The sequence below is a fragment of the Pristiophorus japonicus genome, chromosome 21 (genome assembly GCF_044704955.1).
Source record: "Pristiophorus japonicus isolate sPriJap1 chromosome 21, sPriJap1.hap1, whole genome shotgun sequence".
Taxonomy (NCBI): Eukaryota; Metazoa; Chordata; class Chondrichthyes; family Pristiophoridae; genus Pristiophorus; species Pristiophorus japonicus.
Window position 1 is genome coordinate 63,565,676 of NC_091997.1, and position 25,607 is coordinate 63,591,282.

Consider the following 25,607-nt stretch of genomic DNA (forward strand, 5'->3'; position numbering starts at 1 on the left):
AGCTGTCATCATGGGGAGGCACTGCCCAAGAATTGGAGCATGGGAAAAATCCAGGGATGAATTATCCCTGGCCCCCCCACACCAGTTAGCAGCTTAGTACTGATGGAAGCATAGATGGAGGCTGGGCGCACTTGGCATTCAACCTGGGGACGCGGTGTTGGGGCGGGGGGGTGGTTGTGTGGAGGGAAGGAAGAGTTTGGGAGGGGCAACAGAAGAGAAATTGTTTTCGTTGAAAGTTTGAAGTAGAATTCCAGTGCTTCCTATCTTTAAAGTTGACTTATCCAGATTCTGGGAAGTGACCAATCGGTGGAAGTTGGGAACTATGTCTTTATAATGTGAAGTAATTCAAAATACTCAGATTTTTGTTGCACGCAGCCGTGTCACGGTTGGTTTTTATATACTGTCACTGGCATGTACGTAATGCTGGATTTACACATCTGGCCAGGGCCCATTGACTCGTGGTGTTTCCAGAAGCTACATATTAAAGCAATAATCGCTTAACTCCACTTACAATATGCTGTCATTCCCTGACCTAGGGGCACCAGATTTGTAGCCATGGCTCTCCAATGTGGCTTAATATTTGCCACTAATGTAGTCTTTCACGGATTACCTCTGTTTGTCTGGAAACTTGTCACTCAGGTGTATGTTGGACAGAACATTCACACTATAAAATATGTGCAATCTCTTATTTAAAAGGCAGCTTAGGTTGAAAGGTGATGGAAACTGTTGCTTGGCTAAGGCAGTAACTGCTTTTGGTACTGTGAAGTTCGGGGGCATGTCAGTGGGTGTGTCAAAATACCAAGTGTGCCTGCCCATAATTTGAGAATAAGTGGGCGACTGGAGTGAGTGAGAACACTTCATTCAGTCCAGGGCCCAACATCTGTTCCAAGTTTGTATTGGCAATTATTTCAATAGCTCAGTGTTAACTGCCTTACCTTAAAGGTAGTTGCAGTTAATTTAGTTTATACCGCACTGTTTGCAGCAAATAAACTCTGGCCAACAGAGAAAGGAGGGCATGGATCAGGGAGCATTGTAATGATTTGAACAGGACACTTGGTCTGCCGTGTAAAATGTGTTTCCTTACTCTGCTTCTGGGACTAGTAGCCCTGTACCCCCTGACTGACTGAAGTCCATCCAGTCCTTTTCCTATTTAAAAACACAAGCCCTGCCATGGTTTATTGTTTCACTATCCCTGATACTCTTTTCTACAGTTCAATCAGTCTCTTGTATTTTTAAAGTGTGCTTTAAGGTCTTTTGACCCCTCAACGTTAAACTATGTCCCTTAGTCCTCATTGATTAAGCTTTGCCCACTCCTCACGGTGGATGCTTTGCAGAAAGATGACATTGTAAGCTGCTGCTGTAATTTGGTGTGCAGGTCTCCCTGTGTTGTACACCGCCCCCCTCCCCCTGCTGACCCCAGTGGCAGGAAACCAAGCAGTGTGTTTACCATTGGCCTCCCCTTTTTAAACGTGACATTCCAACAGGGGCATGGCTCTTGGCTCAACATGATAAATTTAGGAACTTGGGGCCATGTCTGGAAATTAGCACAACTGTCCTGGGATTCCAAGCTGCACTCTTAGGCATAACGTTCTGCTTGTCCACAGACTGGGAAAGAATCAACATGGCGACAGGAGTAGAGAGGGACAAACTACTCCTTTTCTCTTCTAACTCAGACCATAGGCTTTGCACACACCAGTTATTCGTTCTCTTTCCAAGGGGGCGGCCATCCTGATGTGGAGAGCAAGCATTGTCCCAGTGTGTGCGGACTGTGCCTGTAATCACATCTTTGCTGATCCTGTCGCAGGCAGGGGGGGGGCTGCCACAGCCCTGAGGAGATTGGAAGCCGCAGTTGACCAATCGGCTGTGTGATAATGCAGGTTCCAGCTCCTCCGTCCAAACCCGTGTCACGAATGGTCCTTTACACTCTGCTGCAGAAAACACGCTAAATGGGTTTGGTACTCGGCCTGCTGGGCACAGTCGCTTGTGCCTAACCTGCTCTCTGGATTTACTGTGTTTATGGTTTGATATTTTGTGGTAATGCAGCACCAATATACTTGGAATAATCTTTTTAAAATTTTACTTATTTAGGTGATGGGATGGCTGCATACATGGCCTACAAAGTGTCCACTTTGGTATGTATCAGCAGTGTGTTGCAATGTGGCCTGACTGTGGTATATATGACTCACCGTGAATCATGCAGCTATTCTGATCCGTTGAAACAAAGTCGCTCTGTTCCCGTGTTTAGGTTTCAAGGCTTGCTGCATATTTTAAATGACCTTGTGAGGTAACATGTGTAAATTGTCTGAAATGGGTAAAGTGCTGGGCAATGCTTGACCATCGGACTGCTTTTGGTCTCTTGAGTCTGGGGTGGGGCGTGGGGGGCACTGGATCTTGGGCACACGGCCTAGTACTGGGGTGTGTATACATTGCAATGGCTAAATATGTTTGTGTTGTTCTGCCTTGCAGACCACTTTAACCATGTTCAAGGGGAGAGACTTCAGTGTAAAGCGAAGATTTAGTGATTTTCTCGGATTGTATGACAGACTCTCGGAAAAGCATTCGCAGAACGGCTTCATAGTTCCTCCACCTCCTGAGAAGAGCTTGATCGGTATGACCATGTCTGGTATTCTGCTTTATATTCATTCTCCCGGCTGTCCAACGTAGTGTAGAGTACTAGACTGTCTGAAGTCTGCTGCAAATGGCTCTTTAAGAATGACAAAGGAGGAGGTGGAGAGAATGATACTTTATTCAATGTTAAGGGAGTGCCATTTGAAGCCTCCCCAGCATTTCATTTCTTGAGTTTTTGTGGGGGGGGTTTCTTCAAGTACCTTGTTGGCGATGTGTTTGTGCATAGCTCCTCCTTTTCTCCCCTTCATTTCTCCTTTCCATTCCCCACCCCCATTCCAACGTTCTTAAATATCTATTGCAAGGCCTGGTGCTGAGTCACGTGACACTTTACTTCCCCTTTGCCTTGAGGGGAGGGGCTTTGCCCTCTGGACGCGCTCTCCACAGCCGAGTGCGCGGTTGGAACTTGCCTTACGCCAGTCTTCCGAGAAGGGAGAGAATTAGAGGGGGAAAAGATGCACGGGGAGGGTTGAAAGATGACTGGCCGTAATGTTTAATGTGCTCTAAATCTGTTGCTAATGGCTGCTAGCAGCAAACATTAGTACCAAGGCGCCTTGTATTATCAATGGGATCCACACCTGCCTAACTGACCTTTTAGGGTCAAATTGGAATGTGATCCTTGTGTGGGGGGGGGGGGGAAATGACCAAATCTAATGCTGTCTGGGAGTCTTTTCCGCGCAGTCCCTTTCCTCGATTTAATAAACCACTACAATTGCACCAATGTAACCGGCCAACGAAGTGATATCTCCACCCTCTCCGGTTCTCTGTTTCCCAATGCATATTGCTAATCCTGGTTTCTCTTTGGTAAGGTATGACCAAAGTGAAAGTTGGGAAGGAAGATTCCTCCTCTGTCGACTTCCTAGAACGGAGGCGAGCTGCATTAGAAAGGTGAGTACACGCAAGGAATTGGTGCAAGGCAAAGAAGGTGCAGTATAGCTTCAAAACCAACGCATTTAGAAACACAGAAATCCACCACACAGGAGGAGGCCATTTCGGCCCATCGGTTCCACGCCGGTCGACAAAGAGCCACACGGCCCTTGGTCAGTAGCCCTGAAGGTTACATATAAACCTATGAACAATGGCAGACAGGTAAAGAGCATTCGGACCAACCAGTCCGTCCCGCGCAACTGCGACACCCCCTGCATCGCAACATTTTACACTACACCCCAACTGGAGCCTGGGAGAGGCGAAAAACCCAGGCCAATTGGGGGAAAAATAAAAAGCTGGGAAAATTCCTCTCCGACCCATCCAGGAGAGGACTAGTCCAGGAGAGGAATTCGATTCCTTGCAGTACTTGCCATTATATCTGCACCAGCCAACAAGAGGTTATCCAGTCTAATCCCAGTTATCAGCTCTAGGTCTGTAACCCTACAGGTTACGGCACTTTAAGTGCCCATCCAACCATCTCAAGTGGTGAGGGTTTCTGCCTCTACCACCCTTCCAGGCAGTGAGTTCCAGACCCCCACAACCCTCTGTGTGAAGAAGCTTCCCCTCAAAATCCCGCTAAGCCTTCCACCAACCACCTTAAACCTATGCCCCCTTGTAATTGACCCTTCCACCAAGGGAACTATGCCCTTGCTATATCCAGGCCCATCAAAATTTTATACAGCCGAGGTCTCCTCTCAGCCTCCTCTATTCCAATGAGAACAAATCCAGTCTGTCCTCATAACTAAGATTCTCCATTCCAGACAGCTTCCTCGTAAATCCCCTCTGCACCCTCTCCAGTACAATCACGTCCTTCCTATAATACGGTGATTAGAACTGCATGCAGTACTCCAGCTGTGGCCTAACCAGTGTTTTATACAATTTAAGTATAACCTCCCTGCTCTTGCATTCTATGCCTCAGCCAATAAAGGCAAGCACTCCATATGCTGCCTTAAACACCTTATCCACCTGACCTCCTTTCCGGGATCTGTGGACAAGCACTCCAAGGTCCCTTTGTTCTTCTGCACTTCTAAGTGGCCTACCATTTAATGTGTATACCCTTTCCTTATTAGCCCTCCCCAAGTGCATTACCTCACACTTCTCCGAATTAAATTCCATTTGCCCTCCTGACAGTAGATTGATATCCTCCTGCAGCCCATGACGTTCCTCTTCATTATCAACCACACAGCCAATTTTAGTGTCATCTGCAAACTTCTTAATCATACCCCCTATATTTAAATCTAGATCATTGATGTATACCACAAAAAGCAAGGGACCCAGTACTGAGCCCTGTGGAACCCCACTGGAAACATCCATCAACTATTACTCTTTGCTTCCTACCTCTAAGCCAATTTTGTATCTAACTTGCCACTTTGCCCTGGATCCCATGGGCTTTACCTTCATGACCAGTCTGCCATGTGGGACCTTATCAAAAGTCCATATTCACTGCAACATATGCACTACCCTCATCAATCCTCCTGGGTTACCTCCTCGCAAAATTCAGTCGGGTTAGTCAAACACTATCTTCCCATAACAAATCCGTGCTGACTGTCCCTGATTAATGCTTGCCTTTTTAAATGAAGATTTATCCTGTCCGTCAGGATTTTTTCCAACAATTTTGCCACCACGGAGGTTAGGCTGACAGGCCTGTAATTACTCGGTCTATCCCTTTCTCCCTTCTTAAAAAAGGGGACCACATTAGCAATCCTCCAGCACCCTGCCTGAATCCAAAGAGGACTGGAAAATGATGGTCAAGGCTTCTGCTATTTCCTCTCTTACTTCGCTCAACAGTCTGGGATGCATTTCATCCGGGCCTGGGGACTTATCCACTTTCAAAGCCGCTAAACCCTTAATACCTACTCTCTCTCAATTTATTTCATCCAGAATATCACACTCCTCCTTGATAGCAGTATCTGCTTGCCCCTTTCCTTTAGTGAAAACAGACGCAAAGTATTCATCAAGAAGCATACCAACATCTTCCGCCTCCACACAAAGATGACTCTCATGGTCTCTAATAGGCCCTATCCTTTCTTTAGTTATCCTCTTGCTCTTATATTTATAGAACATCTTTGGGTTTTCCTTGATTTTACTTGCCAATAATTTTTCATGCTCTCTCAACATTCGTAATATCCTTTTTAATTTTACCTCTGCACTTTCCATATTCCTCCAGAGATTTGACAGCATTTAGCTGTAGGTATATGACAAGCTTCCCTTTTTTTCTCCATCCTACCCTGCAAGTCCCTAGACATCCAGGGGGCTCTAGAATTATTGTTGCCACCCTTTTTCTTTAAGGGCACATGTTTGGCCTGAGCCCTCCGGATTGCCTCCCACTGTTCCTTCAAGTAGCTGTTTCCAGCCCACTGTGGCCAAATCACTTCTCAACTTAGCAAAGTTAGCCTTTCCCCAATTTGAGACTTTTATTCCAGGCATATCCTTGTCCTTATCCATAACTACCTTGAGTCTGACTGAATTATGGTCACTGGCACCCAAGTGCTCTCCCACTGATGCCCCTTCCACCTGGCCAGCTTCATTCCCCAAAACTAAATCCAGAATCGCCCCTCTCGTGTTGGGCTTGCTACATACTGACTGAAAAAGCACCCTCTATACCCTTCCCACTATATTTGTCCCCATCAATATTGGGATAGTTGAAATTCTTTACTATTACTGCCCTATGGTTTTTGGACTTCACAGAAATTTGCCGACATATTTGCTCCTCTATCTCCCTCCCACTGTTTGGGGGTCTATAATACACGCCCAGCAGTGTGATCACCCCTTTTTCTTTTTCAGTTTGACCCATATGGCCTCATTTTCTGATCCCTGTAACATAATCTACCCTCCTCACAGCTATAATAGTTTATTTAATCAATACCGTGAACCCCCGCCCCATTTTTACCCCTCTCTGTCCTGTCTTTAAAAAAAAAATTCCGTAACCAGGAATATTGAGCTGCCAAACCTGCCCCTCTTTCAGCCATGTCGCTAATGACTATAATGTCATACTCCCAAGTGTCTGCCTGTGCTCTTTGCTCATCCGCCTTATTCACTATTCTCCTTATATTGAAGTATATACCATTTAGCACAGGAAGACCTCTGATTACTACTTACTAACCCTTGTTTCCTCTATCTTACAGATTCACTTTCTATATTCTTGCTTTCCAATTTCAGCTTTACTTCCTTCCCTATTGAATTTGTTCTTGGGTTTCCATCCCCCTGCGAAGCTAGTTTAAACTCTCCCCAACAGCGCTAGCAAAACTCCCCGTGAGGATATTGGTCCCGGTGCTGTACAGGTCCCATCTCCCCCAATGCCTCAGGAATTTAAAGCCCTCCCTCCTACACCAATTCTGCAGCCACGTGTTCATACTCTCTATCCTTCTATTCTTGTACTCATTAGCACGTGGCACCTATAGTAACCCGGGGATTACTACCTTTTGAGGTCCTACCCTTTAATGTTTCTCCTAGCTCCCTACAATTCTGCCTGCAGGACCTCATCCCTCTTTCTACCTATGCCATTGGTCCCGATATGGACCATGACTTCTTTCACCCTCTTACCTTCCCCCCCCCCCCCGCCCCCCCCAATCCCCCCGAGCACCTTTTAGAAAAATGTCCTGAGGTGCAAGGAAAACCGATGCTGAGCCAGAGGGAGAGATTTAAGGAGTGTGGGGGGGAGAAAGAGGAGACTTGAGTTTGATGGGGTGGGGGTCTTGGAGGTGGAGACCACGGTTGCTGGAGTGGGAGGAATTGGGTGTTTGGCCAGGGAGGAGGTTAGAGATGGGGAGGGTTGAGACCATGGAGATTTTTACAAAATGGGAATGTTGAGTTTGGGGGCAGTGGAGCCTTGGGAGCTAATGTAGGTCAATGACAGCAAGTGGGACGGTACAGGATAGGTTACGGGCAGCAGTGTTTTGGATGAGGTGATGTTTAAGGAGGATGGGAGGCCGATCAGACCAGCATTGGAATAGACGAGAGGGAAGGGGCTGAAATTCTCCTTCATGCTGCAGAAATGACAGGAGCTGGTCTTGCTCCTATCATCGAACGGTAATAGCACAGAAAGAGACCATTTGGCTGTCGAGCCCGTGCCGGCTCAATGCAGGAGCACTTCAGCCAGTCCCACTACACCGCTCTTTTCCCTTGCCCTGCAAATGCTTTTCCTCCTTGTACTTATCCAATTCTCCTGTGCTAGAAATCGACTCTTTTCCATGGGCATGTGATTCTGCCCTTGGATAAGAGAGTTGCATTTAGTAGTATAAATGGCAGGAGCCTACTGCTGGACACGGGTCTCCTGGAATCAGAAATAAATAAGTGGTGTCAAATGATTTTGTACGTGTCTGGATTGTATCCATGCACGTTGTAGCTAGCTGGAGTGGCCATGTGTGGAAACTTTTTGATAAAAAAGCACCAAATTTTGGTTTTGTTCTGTTTTGCTGCGGTTGGAAGCTGTGGGCATTTTGTAGGAGTCAGCAGAAAATACAGATCCTGGAGCCTGTGAGTAATCTAGTAGAAAGCTAGAGGCTTCATTGAACACATTTGGGTAAAGTGCAAGGAAAGGATGGACTCTGTAAATGTAAGTACAGACCCCTGTGTTATCGCTTTCATCCCCAATTCAAAGAGAGCGCACACAACTGATGCAAGCAAAATATAACCACGAGGGGGTAGGACCCATCTTGAGATGACCTGTCCTCACACAGCAATGGCAAAACCCTCCCCTCCATGTACTCCATGCCCATCACAAACCTTTCATTTCAGTTACGGCCACAAGTAGTTAATGAGACAATATTGTGACTGTGTGGTGGAACAGACTAGTGTAAAGTACACTCATTTCAAAAACAACTTGCATTTATATAGCGCCTTTAAAGTAATAAAACGTCTCCAGGCACTTCACGGGAGCGATTAACAAAAACAAAATTTGACACCGAGCCATATAAGGAGTTACTGGGGCAGGTGACCAAAAGCTTGGTCAAAGAGGTAGGTTTTAAGGAGCATAGAGAGGCGGAGAGGTTTAGGGAGGGAATTCTAGAGATTAGGATCTTGGTAGCAGACAGCGCGGCCTCCAATGGGAGAGCGATTTAAATCGGAATTGCTCAATTAGAGGAGCATGGATATCTCTGAGCAGTGACTTTGAGGCTTTCTTTTGTACAAGGCAGTCCTGTTAAATGTAGTTCGAGTTACTCCTCAGTTCAAAATACCAATAGAAACTCATAGACATCTCTAAGAGCTGGGTGTCATGGAGTGCCCATTGGAGCCTATGTGCCCCAGCCTAGTTTACAAGGGCTTATCACTGTGTGCTTTCCCCCTCTTTTGTTGCTGCACACGGGGAAATATTCACCCTTCCAACTAATTGAGTTCAGTTTGTTTTTGATGGTATTGGTTTGCTGTCCTTTGCAAAGCTTTCTGTGAACTTTCTTCGCCACTTATTGAAGACAGCAGCAGCTCCGTCATTAGTTGGTTTCCAGTTTTGGAAAGCACTGCTACTTCTCCGCTTTAGCCCTTTGTGGCTGGGGTGCATCACATCCTTTCGCAGTTTAATTGTTTCCAGTAAACATAGAAACATAGAAAATGGGTGCAGGAGTAGGCCATTCAGCCCTTTGAGCCTGCACTGCCATTCAATGAGTTCATGGCTGAACATGCAACTTCAGTACCCCATTCCTGCTTTCTCACCATACCCCTTGATCCCCCCCCAGTAGTAAGGACTACATCTAACTCCTTTTTGAATATATTTAGTGAATTGGCCTCAACAACTTTCTGTGGTAGGGAATTCCACAGGTTCACCACTCTCTGGGTGAAGATGTTTCTCCTCATCTCGGTCCTAAATGGCTTACCCCTTATCTTTAGACTGTGACCCCAGGTTCTGGACTTCCCCAACATTGGGAACATTCTTCCTGCATCTAACCTGTCTAAACCCATCAGAATTTTAAACGTTTCTATGAGATCCCCTCTCATTATTCTGAACTCCAGTGAATACAAGCCCAGTTGATCCAGTCTTGCTGGCATTCAAGATTTGCGTCATCTGTCGTGGGTCATTTTTTTTGCGATGTTTGTGTCGATGACCCAACTTCAGATGTGCACCTCTGTTCCAAAAGATCCAATAACGAAGGCCACCATTGTAAACATTCACTCCCTCCACCACCGGCGCACCGTGGCTGCAGTGTGCACTGTCTACACGATGCAGCAACTCACCAAGGCTTCTTCGGCAGCACCTCCCAAACCCGTGACCTTTACCGCCGAGAAAGTCAAGGACAGCAGATGCATGGGAACACACCACCTCCACATTCCCCTCCCAGTCACACACCATCCCGACTTGGAAATAGATCGGCCGTTCCTTCATCGTCGCTGGGTCAAAACCCAGGAACTCCCTCCCTAACAGCACTGTGGGAGCACCTTCACCACACGGACTGCAGCGGTTCAAGAAGGCGGCTCACCACCACCACCTTCTCAAGGGGCAATTAGGGATGGGCAATAAATGCCGGTCCTGCCAGTGACGCCCAGGTCCTGAAAATGAATTTTAAAAAGTGAGGGAAGAGTAGGGGCACTGTTTGAAAAATGGGACAACTTGTATAACTGGCTCTGAGCAGAGTTTCAGGCCAAGAACTTACACACTCCAGTGGAAACTGGTTTAGCACCTGAAGTTTGCCAAAACTAATTCTGGTGCCATGTTCAGTTTCTTGAGTCCGTAGTCTTTTTCGAAGCCAAGTCGCTTCCTTCAGCTTCCTTTTACAACTGTCGGCCATTTTTGTTGATTTGGTATAAACCATATTTCAAACTGAATAAATACGCAGCTCCTGGTCTCATTAATTCTTGCTTGCCTCTTTTTTTTCTCTCTCTGCAATAACCCCCCCCCCCACCACTGGCCTGAATGTGAAAGTGGTCTTTAAAAAAAATTAAAAATCCACTTTATTTAATTGGAGAAGTGGTCTGGTCATAAGCCTAGTCTGTGCTCCCTAGAATGTAGTCTCACGGCCCAGTATCGCTTGCCTTTGTTTGCAGTGTGTCTTATCCAGACTGTAACTGAACTTTATGGTGCTGATAGTGAGCAAGTGCCGCACCTATTCCTGCAGTGTTGTTCCCTGAAAGATTAATCATTGCAAACTGCCCCGTTATCTGTGCCGCACGGTGCTCTCTTGCTCTCTGCAGTTCCGTGTGACTTTGTCCGCAGGTTTCCATTCACAAATTACTTAATGGCAGACTGTAAGCCAACAAGCCCACTGCATTCAGCGGCCATTACAGCTCTGTTGTAGATTCTGTCAATCTTCCCAAAACATCCTCTATATTAAGGAATTGTGTGGTTGGTTGCTTCCTCTGCCTCCCCTTGAAGGGGGAGAGGGAGGAGGGTAGGTGGAGGTGGTGGGGTGGGGGGGGGGGGGGGGGGAGGGAAGGGAAGGGAGGGCGGTCTGGTGAGGGGCGAGTTGGAAAGCTGAGGCACTGAAATAATTTTCCTTGCCTGGGTTCATGAACTATGCTGCTGGATATGTAACTCTGGGAGTGGGGGCTTTGAGAAACTGCCTGGTGTGCCTGACCAGTTCTGCAGTTTCTGTTTCTTGCACTAGGTGGCAGCTGACCTGCAATTCTCACGGGTGAGAAGCTTCACTGCAGCTGCTCTCTGGTTCCTGCAGTATTGAGTTTGAGGTTCGGCACTTAAAAGGGATATTGCATACTGCTGTCTATTTCTAAAAATGCAGCGTTCTGACAATGTCCAGCTCCTGGAACATCCTCACTATTACGCTGGAAAGCCTTGAATCAATTTGAGAGTGGCCATTGATTGTGGAGAGATTAACGGCCAGGTCTGGCGATGCTTCACTGCCTTGTGATTGGAATCCGTGAGTCTGATGGCCTGTTTTACATTTTCCTCTCCATCCCCCAGTCTGCCACCTAAACTATCAAAGGCACTGATTGTATTGTGCAACTATTTCTACAGTGTGCTGATTTTCAATCTGCTCCGTTAACACGAGTGTTTCTGAAAACGGGACTGTGCATGCAGTTAATTGTAAATGTCTTTCCGTAAACTCTGGAAAATGTAATTAAGTGTGTACAGATGTCTTGATATGTTTCAAAGTTTCAGAAGAATTAACTCCCAAAACCCAACCCACAACCCTCTGGTTATCATTGCAGATATCTACAAAGGGTCATCAAGCACCCCACACTCTTACAGGATCCTGATGTCAGAGAATTCTTGGAAAAAGATGAGGTAAACCCCTCAATTCTGGGGAGGGGCGGGAGAGGGAAAGAACAAACCGTTTCCTACTGCCTTCCCCCTCTCGAAGGACCGTGACCACTGTTTCCAACATTTGAGTTTGTTTCCGAGCTGTATCTGTGGCCCCTTCTTCCCCCCCCCCCCCCTCCGGCTCACAATGCTGTTTCTGTTGAAGGATCATCTCCACCTTGGCTTTCCGAATGTTTTTCCAGTGCCTCCTGCAATGTTCTCTTATATCTATCCAGCTCCTGATTCATTAGCACGTTGGTGTTGCATCCCGTTAACTTGCTCTCCTCGATTTGAAATGTGTTTTTTTTTTTTTGTTGCTTTTTTTCCCTTCCCTCTTTTTCTTTCCCCAGATTCTACTCCCAAGTTCTGCCCCAAATGTCAGTGTCTTTCCGGTCAGTAGATGCTGACCACCAGCCGGCTGTCTATTCCCAGCACTTGGTGTTTTCTTTGCAAGTCTGCGAAGGAGCAGGACATTAAACCAGACCCCTGTTTGCAGTGTGGACCTGCCACCCCACCTTCAACACTATGGATTTGTGTAGCTTATCCATTGTGGTGCTGCCCTTTCCTGGGGCTGAATCTGGAGGTGATGTACAGCGGCGATGATTACCCAGGTGTCCAGTTTAAAGTTGAACTTCACAAGGTCTCCTGACACGATGAGCACGTTGGTAAGCAAGGTGGCAGAGGTGAACCATAAGTGGATCAAAGTCAATACAGAACCTTGGTCACCATTAGAGTTGTTCTGTACCCTGGGCTGCCCTTGTTCCATCACGGATCCTGCACGTTCTTTACTGTCACTAACTAGTGAGAACGAAGCTACTGAATCAGCTGTCTCAGGCAGCACAGGAGTTTGATGAGGAGCTGGTATTTGTCCTAATCTGCGGTGTCTCACCAGATTGTGGCACTCGTGTAGCAGTCCCCCGACCGTTAACATGTAGAGTGTTCTAATCCTCCTTGATGACTAGCGTTGTTGTGTATTTTATTGAACTTTTAAAGTGACCTGGGAGAAAAAGCTGCTCTAATATCGGTGGTGCATACTGGCACTTTTCTCTCTTGGCTTTTAGGATTAGGACCCGACAGAAAACTGTCTTGGTCTAGCAGCTGTGGGGTGGAATTCATTGAAGGGAATGGTTTCTAATGAGCGGTGTTGTGTATAACATTGACATTTCTGATTTACAGTTGCCTCGAGCAGTAAACACTCAGGCTTTGAGCGGCGCTGGTCTCCTTCGAATGGTCAACAAGGCTGCTGATGCGGTCAGCAAGATGACCATTAAGATGAACGAGTCAGATATAGTAAGTGTTGTGTGGTGACTGTAATGACCACCAATCCTCGCTTTCCTGTTTAATGTTGCACCGGTCAGTGATGGAGCTGCCGTCTCTGAAGATAAGTTGAAGCATGACTGAAGAACTTCTAAAATGTTTAATGGGGAGAACAAGAGCTGCAGATAATAGCTGAACCCATAAGATCAAAGGGTCCCACGTCCCATCCATGTTATGTGTTAAGCTGGCCAATTCCAGGTATGGTGATCCGAGGGGAGGGGCAGAGGTGCTCGCTGCGTTGGCTGCTGAATCTGTGTGTGGAGGGGGGACTTGCTGCTCCAGGTCCTGCCTGTGATCTATTGATTACAGACACGGTGTGTTGTGTTAGAAACACAGAAAATAAGTGCAGGAGAAGGCTATTTGGCCCTTCGAGCCTGCACCACCATTCAATTGGATCATGGCTGATCATTCACCTCCGTACCCCTTTCCTGCTTTCTCTCCATACCCCTTGATCCCTTTAGCCGTAAGGGCCCTATCTAACTCCCTCTTGAATATATCCAATGAACTGGCATCAACAACTCTCTGCGGTAGAGAATTCCACAGGTTAACAACTCTGAGTGAAGAAGTTTCTCCTCATCTCGGTCCTAAATGGCTTACCCCTTATCCTTAGACTGTGTCCCCTGGTTCTGGACTTCCCCAACATGGGAAATTCTTCCTGCATCTAACTTGTCCAGTTCTGTCAGAATTTTATGTTTCTATGAGGTCCCCTCTCATCCTTCTAAACTCCAGTGAATAAAGGCCCAGTCGATCCAGTCTCTCCTCATATGTCAGTCCTGCCGTCCCGGGAATCAATCTGGTGAACCTTTGCTGCACTCCCTCAATAGCAAGAACGTCCTTCCTCAGATTAGGAGACCAAAACTGAACACAATATTCCAAGTGAGACCTCACCAAGGCCCTGTACAACTGCAGTAAGACCTCCCTGCTCCTATATTCAAATCCCCTAGCTATGAAGGCCAACATACCATTTGCCTTCTTCACCGCCTGCTGTACCTGCATGCCAACTTTCAATGACTGATGAACCATGACACCCAGGTCTCGTTGCACCTCCCCTTTTCCTAACCTGTCACCATTCAGATAATATTCTGCCTTCGTGTTTTTGCCCCCAAAGTGGATAACCTCACATTTATCCACATTATACTGCATCTGCCATGCATTTGCCCACTCACCTAACCTATCCAAGTCACCCTGCAGCCTCTTGGCGTCCCCCTCACAGCTCACACCGCCACTCAGTTTAGTGTCATTTGTAAACTTGGAGATATTGCATTCAATTCCTTCATCTAAATCATTAATGTATATTGTAAAGAGCTGGGGTCCCAGTAATGAGCCCTGCGGCACCCCACTAGTCACTGCCTGCCATTCTGAAAAGGACCTGTTTATCCCGACTCTGCTTCCTGTCTGCCGACCAGTTCTCTATCCACGTCAGTACACTACCCCCCCCAATACCATGTGCTTTAATTTTACACGCCAATCTCTTTTGTGTGGGACCTTGTCAGAAGCCTTTTGAAAGTCCAAATACACCACATCCACTGGTTCTCCCTTGTCCCCACTCTATTAGTTACATCCTCACAAAATTCTAGATTTGTCAAGCATGATTTCCCTTTCATAAATCCATCTTGACTTGGACCGATCCTGTTGCTGCTTTCCTAATGTGCTGTTATTTCATCTTTAATAATCGATTCCAACATTTTCCCCACTACTGATGTCAGGCTAACCGGTCTATAATTACCCGTGTTTTCTCTCCTTTTTTAAAGAAGTGGTGTTACATTAGCTACCCTCCAGTCCATAGGAACTGATCCAGAGACGATCGACTGTTGGAAAATGATCACCAATGCAGCCACTATTTCTAGGGCCACTTCCTTAAGTACTCTGGGATGCAGACATTTGGCCCCGGGGATTTATCGGCCTTTATTCCCATCAATTTCCCTAACACAATTTCCTGCCTAATAAGCATATCCTTCAGTTCCTCCTTCTCACTAGACCCTCGGTCCCCTAGTGTTTCCAGAAGGTTATTTGTGTCTTCCTTCGTGAAGACAGAACCAAAGTATTTGTTCAACTGGTCCGCCATTTCTTTGTTCCCCTTTATAAATTCACCTGAATCTGACTGCAAGGGACCTACGTTTGTCTTCACTAATCTTTTCCTCTTCTATCTATAGAAGCTTATGCAGTCAGTTTTTAGGTTTCCAGCAAGCTTCCTCTCATACTCTATTTTCCCCCTCCTAATTAAATCCTTTGTCCTCCTCTGTTGAATTCTAAATTTCTCCCAGTCCTCAGGTTTGCTGCTTTTCTGACCAATTTATATGCCTCTTCCTTGGATTTAACACTATCCTTAATTTCCCTTGTTAGCCATAGTTGAGCCACCTTCCCCATTTTATTTTTACTCCAGACAGAGATGTACAATTATTGAAGTTCATCCATGTGATCTTTAAATGTTTGCCATTGCCTATCCACTGTCAACCCTTGATAAGTATCATTTGCCAGTCTATTCTAGCCAATTTCCATCTCATACCATCGAAGTTACCTTTCCTTAAGTTCAGGACCCTAGTCTCTGAATTAACTGTGTCACTCTCCATCTTAATAAAGAATTCTACCATATTATGGTCACACTTCCCCAAGGGGCCTCTCAACAAGATTGCTAATTAGTTCTTTCTCATTACACATCACCCAGTCTAGGATGGCCAGCCCTCTCGTTGGTTCTTCGACATAATGGTCCCGAAAACCATCCCTAATACACTCCAGGAAATCCTCCTCCACTGTATTGCTACCAGTTTGGTTAGCCCAATCTATATGTAGATTAAAGTCGCCTATGATAACTGCTGTACCTTTATTGCATGCATCACTAATTTTTTGTTTGATGCTGTCCCCAACCTCACTACTACTGTTTGGTGGTCTGTACACAACTCCCACTAGCGTTTTCTGCCCTTTGGTATTCCGCAGCTCCACCCATACAGATTCCATATCATCCAAGCTAATGTCCTTCCTTACTATTGTTAATTTCCTCTTTAACCAGCAACGCTACCCCACCTCCTTTTCCTTTCTGTCTATCCTTCCTGAATGTTGAATACCCCTGGATGTTGAGTTTCCAGACTTGGTCACCCTGGAGCCATATCTCCGTGATGCGAATTATATCATATTCATTGCTGCCTGTGCAGTTAATTCGTCCACCTTATTACGAATTCTCCTTGCATTGAGGCACAGAGCCTCCTTTCAACACACTTTGCCCTTTTAGCATTTTGCTGCAATGTAGCCCTTTTTGATTTTTGCCTTGGGTTTCTCTCTTTCTTTTACTTTTCTTTCTATCTTTTGCTTCTGCCCCCATTCTACTTCCCTCTGTCTCCCTGTATTGGTTCCCACCCCCCTGCCATATTAGTTTAATCCCTCCCCAACAGCACTAGCAAACACTCCTGTTGTGTGCTTGTTGCTTCTGTTTCTCTGGATCTTTGCTATTCGATTCTAAAAAGCTACTAAATTATCTTCTAACGTGATAGAGAATGTGTTCAGCTGGTTTTTAGAATTTCCAAGCTTTTTAATGACCAGTTGGGAATCCTTTCCATGAGGAATGTGGGGTGAGTCTGCTCCATTTCAGTCTGTTTTTTGACCCTCTTCCCCCTGCAGTCAGTGATATTTGTCTGTTCTGTCCCTAGTGGTTTGAAGAGAAGTTTCAGGAGATGGAGAATGAAGACCAGCAGTTGCGCAAACTCCACGCTGTTGTTGAAATGCTCGTCAATCACAGGAAAGGTGAGGCTGGAGAGTTTGAACAATCAGCAAAGGAGCTTTAGGCATAAACGGAGACTCGCAACAGCGCCAGTCCCATAGTCCTGCAAACGAAAGTGTACTGTAAACCACATCTCCCTTGGGTAAAGTCAAAGATGTCTTGTATGACGAGAGTATGGGAGATGCCATGGGTTCGACTGCAGAAACCTCTAGGAGCTCTAGTATCTGATTTTGTAACTTTAGCTGGACTTAATTCTGTGCATGGCACAAATCTATTCAATGTGCTGCACTGTTTTCATGGTTACAGGGGTGGGGTTAATTGTGCATTTGTGTTTGACTCTCATTGCTGGGCGCGGACAATGCTTGCTGCTTTGCATTTTATGTAAAACTGGCCGAGCCTGTTGGGATGGTAGATTCGTTGTCATCAAGACGTTATGCAAAAACACCAAATGCATTGGTCCCATGAACTCAAAGTTCACTTTCACTGGCAGCATTTGCACGTGGGGAGGGAGAGATTGTGTCTGAGCACTGATGCCTAAAGGGGAATGAGAGGAACATGTCCTGACCCAAGTTTGGCATGATGCCCTCCCCTGTTCCAGTTCAGTATGACTGATCAATCTGCACTGAGTCCCAGGATTGTAATATGGGCAAGATTGATTGCCGAGTCAAGCTCCAGCCTAAATTCAGGATATTATAAAGTCTGATAGAGTTTTGAAAGTGAAAGCACATCATGAGAATCCCGTTTAAACTATTTGTCCTTCAGAAAAAAGAGCCTCAGTCAGCAGATGTATTTAAGCAATAAGCAGGTTTGTTCAGTTTTAATAACTGTGCAATCATGTGCCAATATGATGTTAGAGTGCTCAACTGTGGAAACATTACTCTCGTACAGGAGACTGGCTTAGGCACTTTAGGACAGTTGAGGAGCATTACTCTACTGTACCTGCCCTGGGAGTGTTTGATGGGACAGTGCAGAGGGAGCTTTACTCTGTATCTAAGCCCGTGCTGTACCTGCCCCGGGAGTGTTTGATGGGACAGTATAGAGGGAGCTTTACTCTATCTAACCCCATCCCCAACAGCACAGTAACAAAACTGTATTTTGGTCCCAGAGTATAACACACCAACCTGTGTCCTGCATCAATACTATCACTAAACCTCGCTGGTGGTTGGTCTGACCCTGCTCATAGTTTGCCTTCTAACGGGCTTCCTTTCCTATGTGTGCCAGGCCACGCAACAAGAAACTCTCTTTGCTGGGCATACGTGATGTACCCGAAATGGAAAATGCCCATCTCTCAGCACAAACACCCTTCATAATCAGCCCAGAGAAGATGGTGTTTGTGGTGGTGGTACTCTGAGGTTGTTGAGACTGGATTGTTTCACTTGATCATTTCTAGATGAAAGTGAACCATTAAAACTTAAATGAGCTTTTATACTTGAGGGGGATGTTAGTAAGTCCCCAGTGGTGGATGGTCTGGGGGATGGCGGGGAATGGACGGGTGTTGTCGTTCCTCACTAAAGACAGTAAGCGGGCCTCTGTTTGGACGGTATTGATGCATTTGACGGTATTGATGTGCTTGGATCTGCAGAGCTGGCGATGAACACGGCCATCTTTGCAAAGAGTGCGGCCATGCTGGGGAGCTCTGAGGACCACACAGCGCTGTCACGTGCCCTGTCGCAGCTCGCGGAGGTGGAGGAGAGGATTGAGCAGCTGTACCAGGATCAAGCCAACAACGACTTCTTCCTGTTTGCCGAGTTGCTGAGTGACTATATCCGCCTGATTTCTGCAGTTAGGGTATCGGCAGGTGCTAATGGTGCCGTTTACTTACTCGCCTTCTCAAACCCTTGTCCACGTTCGCGTAGCTGGGGTATTGCTCACAGCTCGATATTGTTTCTACATTTTCTTTGTTTTTTCTCCCTGCCCCTTTATTTTGGGGAGATGAAGAATGTGTAATGCCAGAGACTGGCTCCTGTGAGATACCCAGCCATTCTCTGCAGGAATGATGTGGGGAACCTTTCATGTTTGGGGAAGAGGGCAGTAGAGTGCGTCGGGGTGTTTACTCCCCTTCCCACACCCAAGCCCCTGAGAACTTGCCTCTTGGTTCTATAATTGCAAGCAGTCCTGCAGTGCCTTGCCCAAAGGGCCATTCTTCACCTGCCTACACAGCGAGCGCCGGCAGGCTGTTGAAGAATGGGGGGGTAATTGTAACTGAGCCCAGATCCTGTCTCCATCCGGCAGCACTGGGTACTGATGTGGATCCGGAGCTCTGAGCCCCTCGGTGCAGTAACTCTCCTACACGCCCATAAATCATTAGGCTCAGGGGGGGTAGACAAACGAGATGGGAGAAGGGAATAGAGGGTTATGTGGATAGTGTTAGATGAGGAAAGACAGGAGGAGGCTCGAGTGGAGCATAAACGCCAGCATGGACTGGTTGGGCCGAATGGCCTGTTTGTGCCATATATCTGTGTGATCCTATGTAAACATGCAACCTTCTGATTTGCTTTACTAATTGAGCCGTTGGGATAATTCTATGTTGAAGTTTTAAACTGGATGCTAAGAGTGCTGTGGTGTGGCTGTCCTGGTGCAGGGAGTGTTTGACCAGCGGATGAAAGCGTGGCAGCGTTGGCAGGATGCTCAGATCATACTGCAGAAAAAGCGCGAGAATGAAGCTCGACTCATTTGGGCCAACAAACCCGACAAGCTACAACAGGCCAAGGATGAGATATCCGAGGTATGGGGGCACGGCAGGAGCAGGCGTCTGATACGTCCATCTGTTTGAATGTTAAATTGTTGTGTGATTGTACTAACCTTTCTGTAGGCACCATTTCACCGGCCAGCCTTGCCATTAATTATTATATTTAATGTATAACTTGTCTCGCTCTTGGCAGGCAGGTAGTGTTAGTGTTGATTGAAAGCTATCTCAATACTACCTCCTGAAGACAGGACACCGATCCTCACAGCACCATTGTGTTTCACTGACCCACTTGGGTCAGTATATAATGGATTGTCTGCAATCTGTAGAAGTCCACAAGTAACAGGGCAGGGGATGAATATGGAATTGTAAATTAAATCTGTTTGAATACAAGGTTTGGCTTCCTTGGAACGGCAGCATGTAGCTGAGCTACAGAGGTCAAAGATTGCACTGATCTGTGCTGACTGAGCTGCTAACATTGGCCTCAGTGCCCATGGGCGAAACAGCAGCCTCCTGACAACTGTCTTGGTTGAGGGTAAGATTGGTTTGGCTGGCTTGTGGTGGCTCCCATAGTCCAATAGCCTGCCAGAGCCTGCTGTCTAGCTTCTCATGGAGTGACTGCATGGGCAAGGGACCAGGACAACCTGCACCGGTGGGGTTGTACAGTTGCAGCACAGGGAACATTGAGGGAGTATAACTGACTACAGTGGATCAATTCCAATCTGGAAGGGGGAAGATTTCTGCCGTTGCCCACATCCCTGGAGGGGGTACTGTGCACCCCAGTACCCCCACTTTGTCACTCTCGGCCAACTAGCCTCCCACTTTCCAATCTTAAATTGAAGTTAATTGAAAACTCTACCTCTCTCTGCTCCTTTAAGACGCTCCTTAAAACCTACCTCTTTGATCAAACTTCTGTCGTAATAATCTCCTTGTGTGGCTCAATGTCAAATTTTGTTTGGTAATGCTCCTGTGAAGCGTCTTGGGACATTTTACGTTAAAAGGGCACTATATAAATATGTTCTGATTTGAAGCTCTGGATACAGACCCAATCCTGTCCTGGTCAGCATCTTGTTCCAGTATGGGATGCTGCATAGTGATCGGAAGGCAGAACCCTGGCTTATTACCTTCCTCGCCTGGACAGCGGGATGCACCAGTTACTGCTCCTCTGCCACCACAAACTGCATGAAGGGACCAAACCGGCAGCTGTGTGGCTCTGCCAGTTGCTGGATAAACTCAGGCATTGGGCGAGTGCTGAGAGAGAGACTGAGTTGCCTTACTGAGTACATAAACCAATGGAGAGATCTTTTTGAAGGTCGTTGCCTATAGACCAATGTACACTCGGCGACTACCTGCTAATTGGGAATACTGCTTTGGCTGAGTTGTCCAGTAAACAGTGAGCAACAATGGATGACTGGATGATGCTAACTCGTCTTTGTTTTTTAGTGGGAGCCCAAAGTTCTACAATGCGAGAGAGAGTTTGAGCAGATCTCCGTCACCATTCGAAAGGAAGTTGCTCGGTTTGAGGTGAGCACTATTGGGGGTTTGAGCGGATTCTGTGAAACCAGGTACTGTGTTCACAGGCACCCCCTTCAGCTGGGGATGCTGGTGTGGCTGTACACCTATGTATTTTAATTCTCCTGCCTCTTGCACACTTTCAGAAAGAGCGAATCAAAGACTTCAAAAGCCGAGTTATTGTATATTTGGAAACACTTCAGAACTCTCAGCAACAGGTGAGCAACCTCAGCCTGGGGTAGAATTTCACACCGTTCATTCACATATCTTGCTGCTTGTATCCTGTTCTAGGTACTGAAGAGTTGGAGCCTGCGTACAGGAGTGGAGAGATTGGAAGGCTAAGTGGAGTAAGAGATAAGGGAGTCGAGGGTTATGGGGATTGGGCAGGGAAGTGGAGTTGAGACCAAGATCAGATCAGCCGTGATCTTATTTAGTGGCGGAGCAGGCTCTAGGGGCGTTATGGTGGAGAAGGGGAGAGGAGATGAAATTACTAAGTTAGATTGCTCATTTTCAGTCACCAGTGAGTCGCACCTGATTTGGAGCACAGTCTACTCAGCATGCCAGTGGTTTAAAGGTCAGTCAGATAAACAGGATGTGCAGATGGAAATAAATGTTTGACAATCTACCAGATAAGGCAGTAGAATTTGGGGGTGGGGGAGTTCCAGGTGTAATTGGATGCTGAACTGAGGGAGTTTCAGCACTGACGGTGAGCTCGATAGGTCGATGGACATTTTCACATCCCTAACCTTTATCGCCCTGTTTAATGGTATGGCTGGTCAAGTCTGCAGAAAAGTTAGGTGAATGTACTTTCTCAGAATCGAACACCTGCCTAGATCACCACCTCCAACCTTGATTCCTTCCAGTAAATGTCCGGTGGGCTGGTTCAAATTATCACTTGCAGAGTCTAGAACCAGGGGTCACAGTCTCGGTATAGGGGGTCAGCCATTTAGGACGGAGATGAGGAGGAATTTCTTCTGAAGGTTGTGAATCTTTGGAATTCTCTACCTCAGAGGGCTGTAGAAGCTCAGTCGTTGAGCATATTTAAGACTCGGATCGATAGAGTTTTGGACACTTGAGGGAATCGAGGGATATGGAGATCGGGCAGGAAAGTGAAGTTGAGGTCGAAGATCAGCCATGATCTTATTAAATGGCGGAGCAGGCTCGAGGGGCCGAATGGCCGACTCCTGCTCCTATTTCTCGTGTTTCTTATTACTTGGTCTCTGAGTCACGGCCATCTCTTTGTGATGAGGCTTTACCCTGTTGCCAAGGAAAAAGGCAGGCGGGAGAGTTGAAGTTGGCTTGTTTGCCATGCTGCAAGTTAGAATAGCGGAGATGGGGTGAGTCCTGCCAGGTTGTAAGCAGATTGGGGGGGAATTGTCCGGCACTGATGGGAGTCACTCCCTGCAGCCTTGCCTCGTGTTTTGCGAATGGGATTTAGTTTTGGGAAATACTGTGTTTCTAACCAACACTCTTGTTTCTTTTGACAGCTGATAAAATACTGGGAAGCTTTTCTACCAGAAGCAAAAGCAATCGCATAATAGGATTAAGAGTTGAGTGGAAAATTGCCGCCTTCTATACCATACCTCCAGCCTATAAGTGAATCTGCAGTATCGCCTGAAAGGGCATTGCCTCTGGCTGCACTTCGTTCTTGCTCTTCCTGTGATAAATCTTAAAGTATAATCTTTACTTTCCATATATTTTCTTATGAATTGATCAGTGGGAAAGCCATGTTTAGTGAGGGAATTTTAGAGATTTTGTTTTGCGCATTGTACTCGTGGGTTTGGGAGGGGGAGAGGAGCGAGGGGGGATGCATTGTCTCACCATGCGCTGTTGCCACGGCACCCACCTCTCTCTCCCGATGACAAATTCCTGCATGCTTTCCGTCGTGACAGAACTGCTATTTTGATGTGTTACTTTATATATAAAATAAAAGACACCCAAATCTGCCCTTCCTTCGACTACCTGATTGCTGCTCTCTGCCAGGACCAAAGAGACATTTTGGAGATCTGACCAATGAGAGCACCAGGGTCAGGACCAGACGCTCCATGCAGCTGTGTACCGTGACATCGAAATGTTTTTGCACCCCAATCAAGCTTTCTGAGCAATAACTGCCCAGTGGGCCTCGACACTCCGAGCTGTGTGTACTGGTGACCGAGACATGATGCAGTGCCAATCTTCAATCGGGAGTGATGCTTTTCCCCCCCCCCCCCTGAACCTATCCACCCATGCTGTTGTATTCCTTTCTGTGCTGTTACCGAGGCTGCTGTACTGAGGGTGGGGGAAGTGTCTCCCCATATGTTTGTAGGACATATTGTCATCAACTGTTGTAGAAGGAGCATTGTGCAGACGGTTGGAAATGTGCTTGGATAGGAATCCCACCCACCTCATGAGGACTCTCCATGGCAATGATCTAGGCTGCCTTTCTGACCCCTGCGCTCCATTTCTCGTTTTCCCTCTTGCAGGGGTTTGCGAGGTCCAACTTCATAAATGCCAAAAACAAGCGGCCTTGCCATAAGTGGAATGGGTAGCTTGATCCAACTGTAAGCTCCATCTCGCGGCCTGCGTCACTAACTGCCCGTGTAGGTAAGAGTGACGGTACTTTAACTTCCTGGCTTGCTCGGTACTGTCATTGTTCGCTGATTGTGGAATCTACATAACCACATAGCGTTGTGGGGGGGCGGGGGGGGAGAGCAATCGAGGGTTGCGATTGGGCCTCTTTGTTTGTCCTTGGTGCTCTGCAAGCTACCAGCAGTATTGATTTATTAGTGGCATGGAGCAATATAACAGTGTATTTGGCTCCAATCCCATTGAGATGCCACAATATAACTTTGCCTCTCCTGCCTCTCTCCCACTGCCTCCATCCATTGTCATCGATCACCGTGTGTGTGTATGTCTGACTGCTGCCGGTGAATCTTGCCCTGAAGCTGTGACCTAATAGCCAAGTAACCTGCTTTCCTGATTGACGGTAAAAGCAGGTGAGAAGGCAACAAGAGCCTCCTGCTCTGTTTACATCCCTATTGCCCTTCACATCCTGCCCTCAGGGTTAAGCTAGTTTAATATTCTCGATAAAGGTACTGGTATCCTTGTGCACGCAGTCGGTAATCTTTGCACATTATGCACTAAACCCCTTTTTTTGTTTGTTTAATGTAATTTCAGAGGAACTGAGATCTCTTTTCACTGAACAGAGTAGGGAAAAAAACAGTTCCGTTCCTTGTCTGCTTTTGTGACCTCCACTTTCACAATAAAGTTCATAAATGATTTTTCAGATCCTTTCTAGTTTCTCTTTGTCCTGTTATTGAAGTCGAAGCAGTGAGTCTGTACAGTAACAGATGTCAGCACAGCCTGTCGATCACCCACTGGCTCCATCGCACACCACTATACACAGCAGTAAAGCCCCTTTCTCGCACTCTGCGGAGCTAGCTGATCTTGGATGGGTTTCATGAGCCCTGGGCTAGTGAGGGGAAAATTGGCCAGGGTTCTTGCTCCTAATGCTAGATAATGCTTGTACATGAAGAATTTTCACTTGGACCTGTGGAACCTCGACCAGCATGATTCTGTCCCTTCAGCAAACTAACGAGATTTATTTTTACCTGGCTGGTTTGGAGTCTATGTTTCTTCTGTGGATTTGCAGCCCATCCACTCCACACTTCGGCTGCAGTGTGTACTATCTACAGGATGTCGGCAGCTCCACCCAAACCCCTGACCTCCACCACCTAGAAGGACGAGAACAAGCAGTGCATGGGAAAACCATCTCCAAGTCGCACACTATCCTGACTTGGGCATACATCGCCGTGCCTTCATTGTTGCTGGGTCAAAACAGCACTGTGGGAGCACCTTCACCACATGGACTGCAGTGGTTCAAAAAGGCCCACCATTTCTCAAGGGTCTCTTGGGTGGACCCTCGTATCGAAAAGGGATGAGTTCACGGGTGTTTCGGTGAAGGACCTGATGTTCCAGGTTCTGAACTACATCTTGAAGGGCGGAAGATGCCTGTGCGTGGATTTTTTTTAACGTGTGGTGGCCGTTGCACATCAGCCACCACCGGGGCTTGACAGCTAGGTCTTGATCCAATGGCAAGGGTTGACCAGGACAACTGGAGACCAGCTCTGCTGCACTGACCGAGTGCGCACACATATGGCAATGTGGGCTGGCCCGTGCTGCCCCAGGGCCCTCGCCTCCTTTGCCTCGACCTCGCCACTCCTGCTGCAGCTGCTCATGCTCAAATCACTGACCTGGACCTTGATGACGTCCAAACCCGTTGCCCTCTTCACTGCCGCTGCCCTCTTGCACCAGCTTCGCACTGCTCCCTGAAGTGGTATGCCGTCACGCTGCTCCCAGGGGCCGTTCTCCTTTTATAGCCCCGACCTGCTGCTGGCGTTTCCTTGCAGGTCAGGGCCACCACACTGCAGGCTCTCGCTCTCGCTGTCACTCTCTCACACTCGAGCGGGGTGGGTAGCTATTGCTGGCCTTGCTAGCGATGCCAACATCATGAGAATGAATAAAGAAAATATATTAAGGAATGCAAATGCAAAATACTGGAGATGCTGGAATCTGAAATAAAATATTAAGGAATGCTTTAGTTTGTAGGCAGTTCCCCATTCAGGAGAGGAATGTTTGTGTAAATATGGAAGGTGTTTTTC

At 46.9% G+C, this 25,607-nt stretch overlaps 1 protein-coding gene across 2 annotated transcripts in view; it reads left to right on the forward strand.

Annotated features, from left to right (window-relative positions):
• Positions 1-24,237, forward strand: part of LOC139234034 (sorting nexin-1-like) — a 39,046-nt gene extending 14,809 nt beyond the window's left edge. The window contains exons 5-15 of one of the 2 annotated variants that reach the window (XM_070864890.1): positions 2,089-2,132; positions 2,467-2,608; positions 3,435-3,513; positions 11,650-11,725; positions 12,917-13,030; positions 16,699-16,792; positions 18,352-18,557; positions 19,351-19,494; positions 20,899-20,979; positions 21,114-21,185; positions 22,455-24,237. In XM_070864890.1, coding sequence (XP_070720991.1) covers positions 2,089-2,132; positions 2,467-2,608; positions 3,435-3,513; positions 11,650-11,725; positions 12,917-13,030; positions 16,699-16,792; positions 18,352-18,557; positions 19,351-19,494; positions 20,899-20,979; positions 21,114-21,185; positions 22,455-22,505 — 1,103 coding nt within the window. In that variant the 3' untranslated portion in view covers positions 22,506-24,237. The remainder of the gene's footprint in view (positions 1-2,088; positions 2,133-2,466; positions 2,609-3,434; positions 3,514-11,649; positions 11,726-12,916; positions 13,031-16,698; positions 16,793-18,351; positions 18,558-19,350; positions 19,495-20,898; positions 20,980-21,113; positions 21,186-22,454) is intronic. The other variant, XM_070864891.1, reaches the window with a different exon arrangement.
• Positions 24,238-25,607: the final 1,370 nt, after the last annotated feature.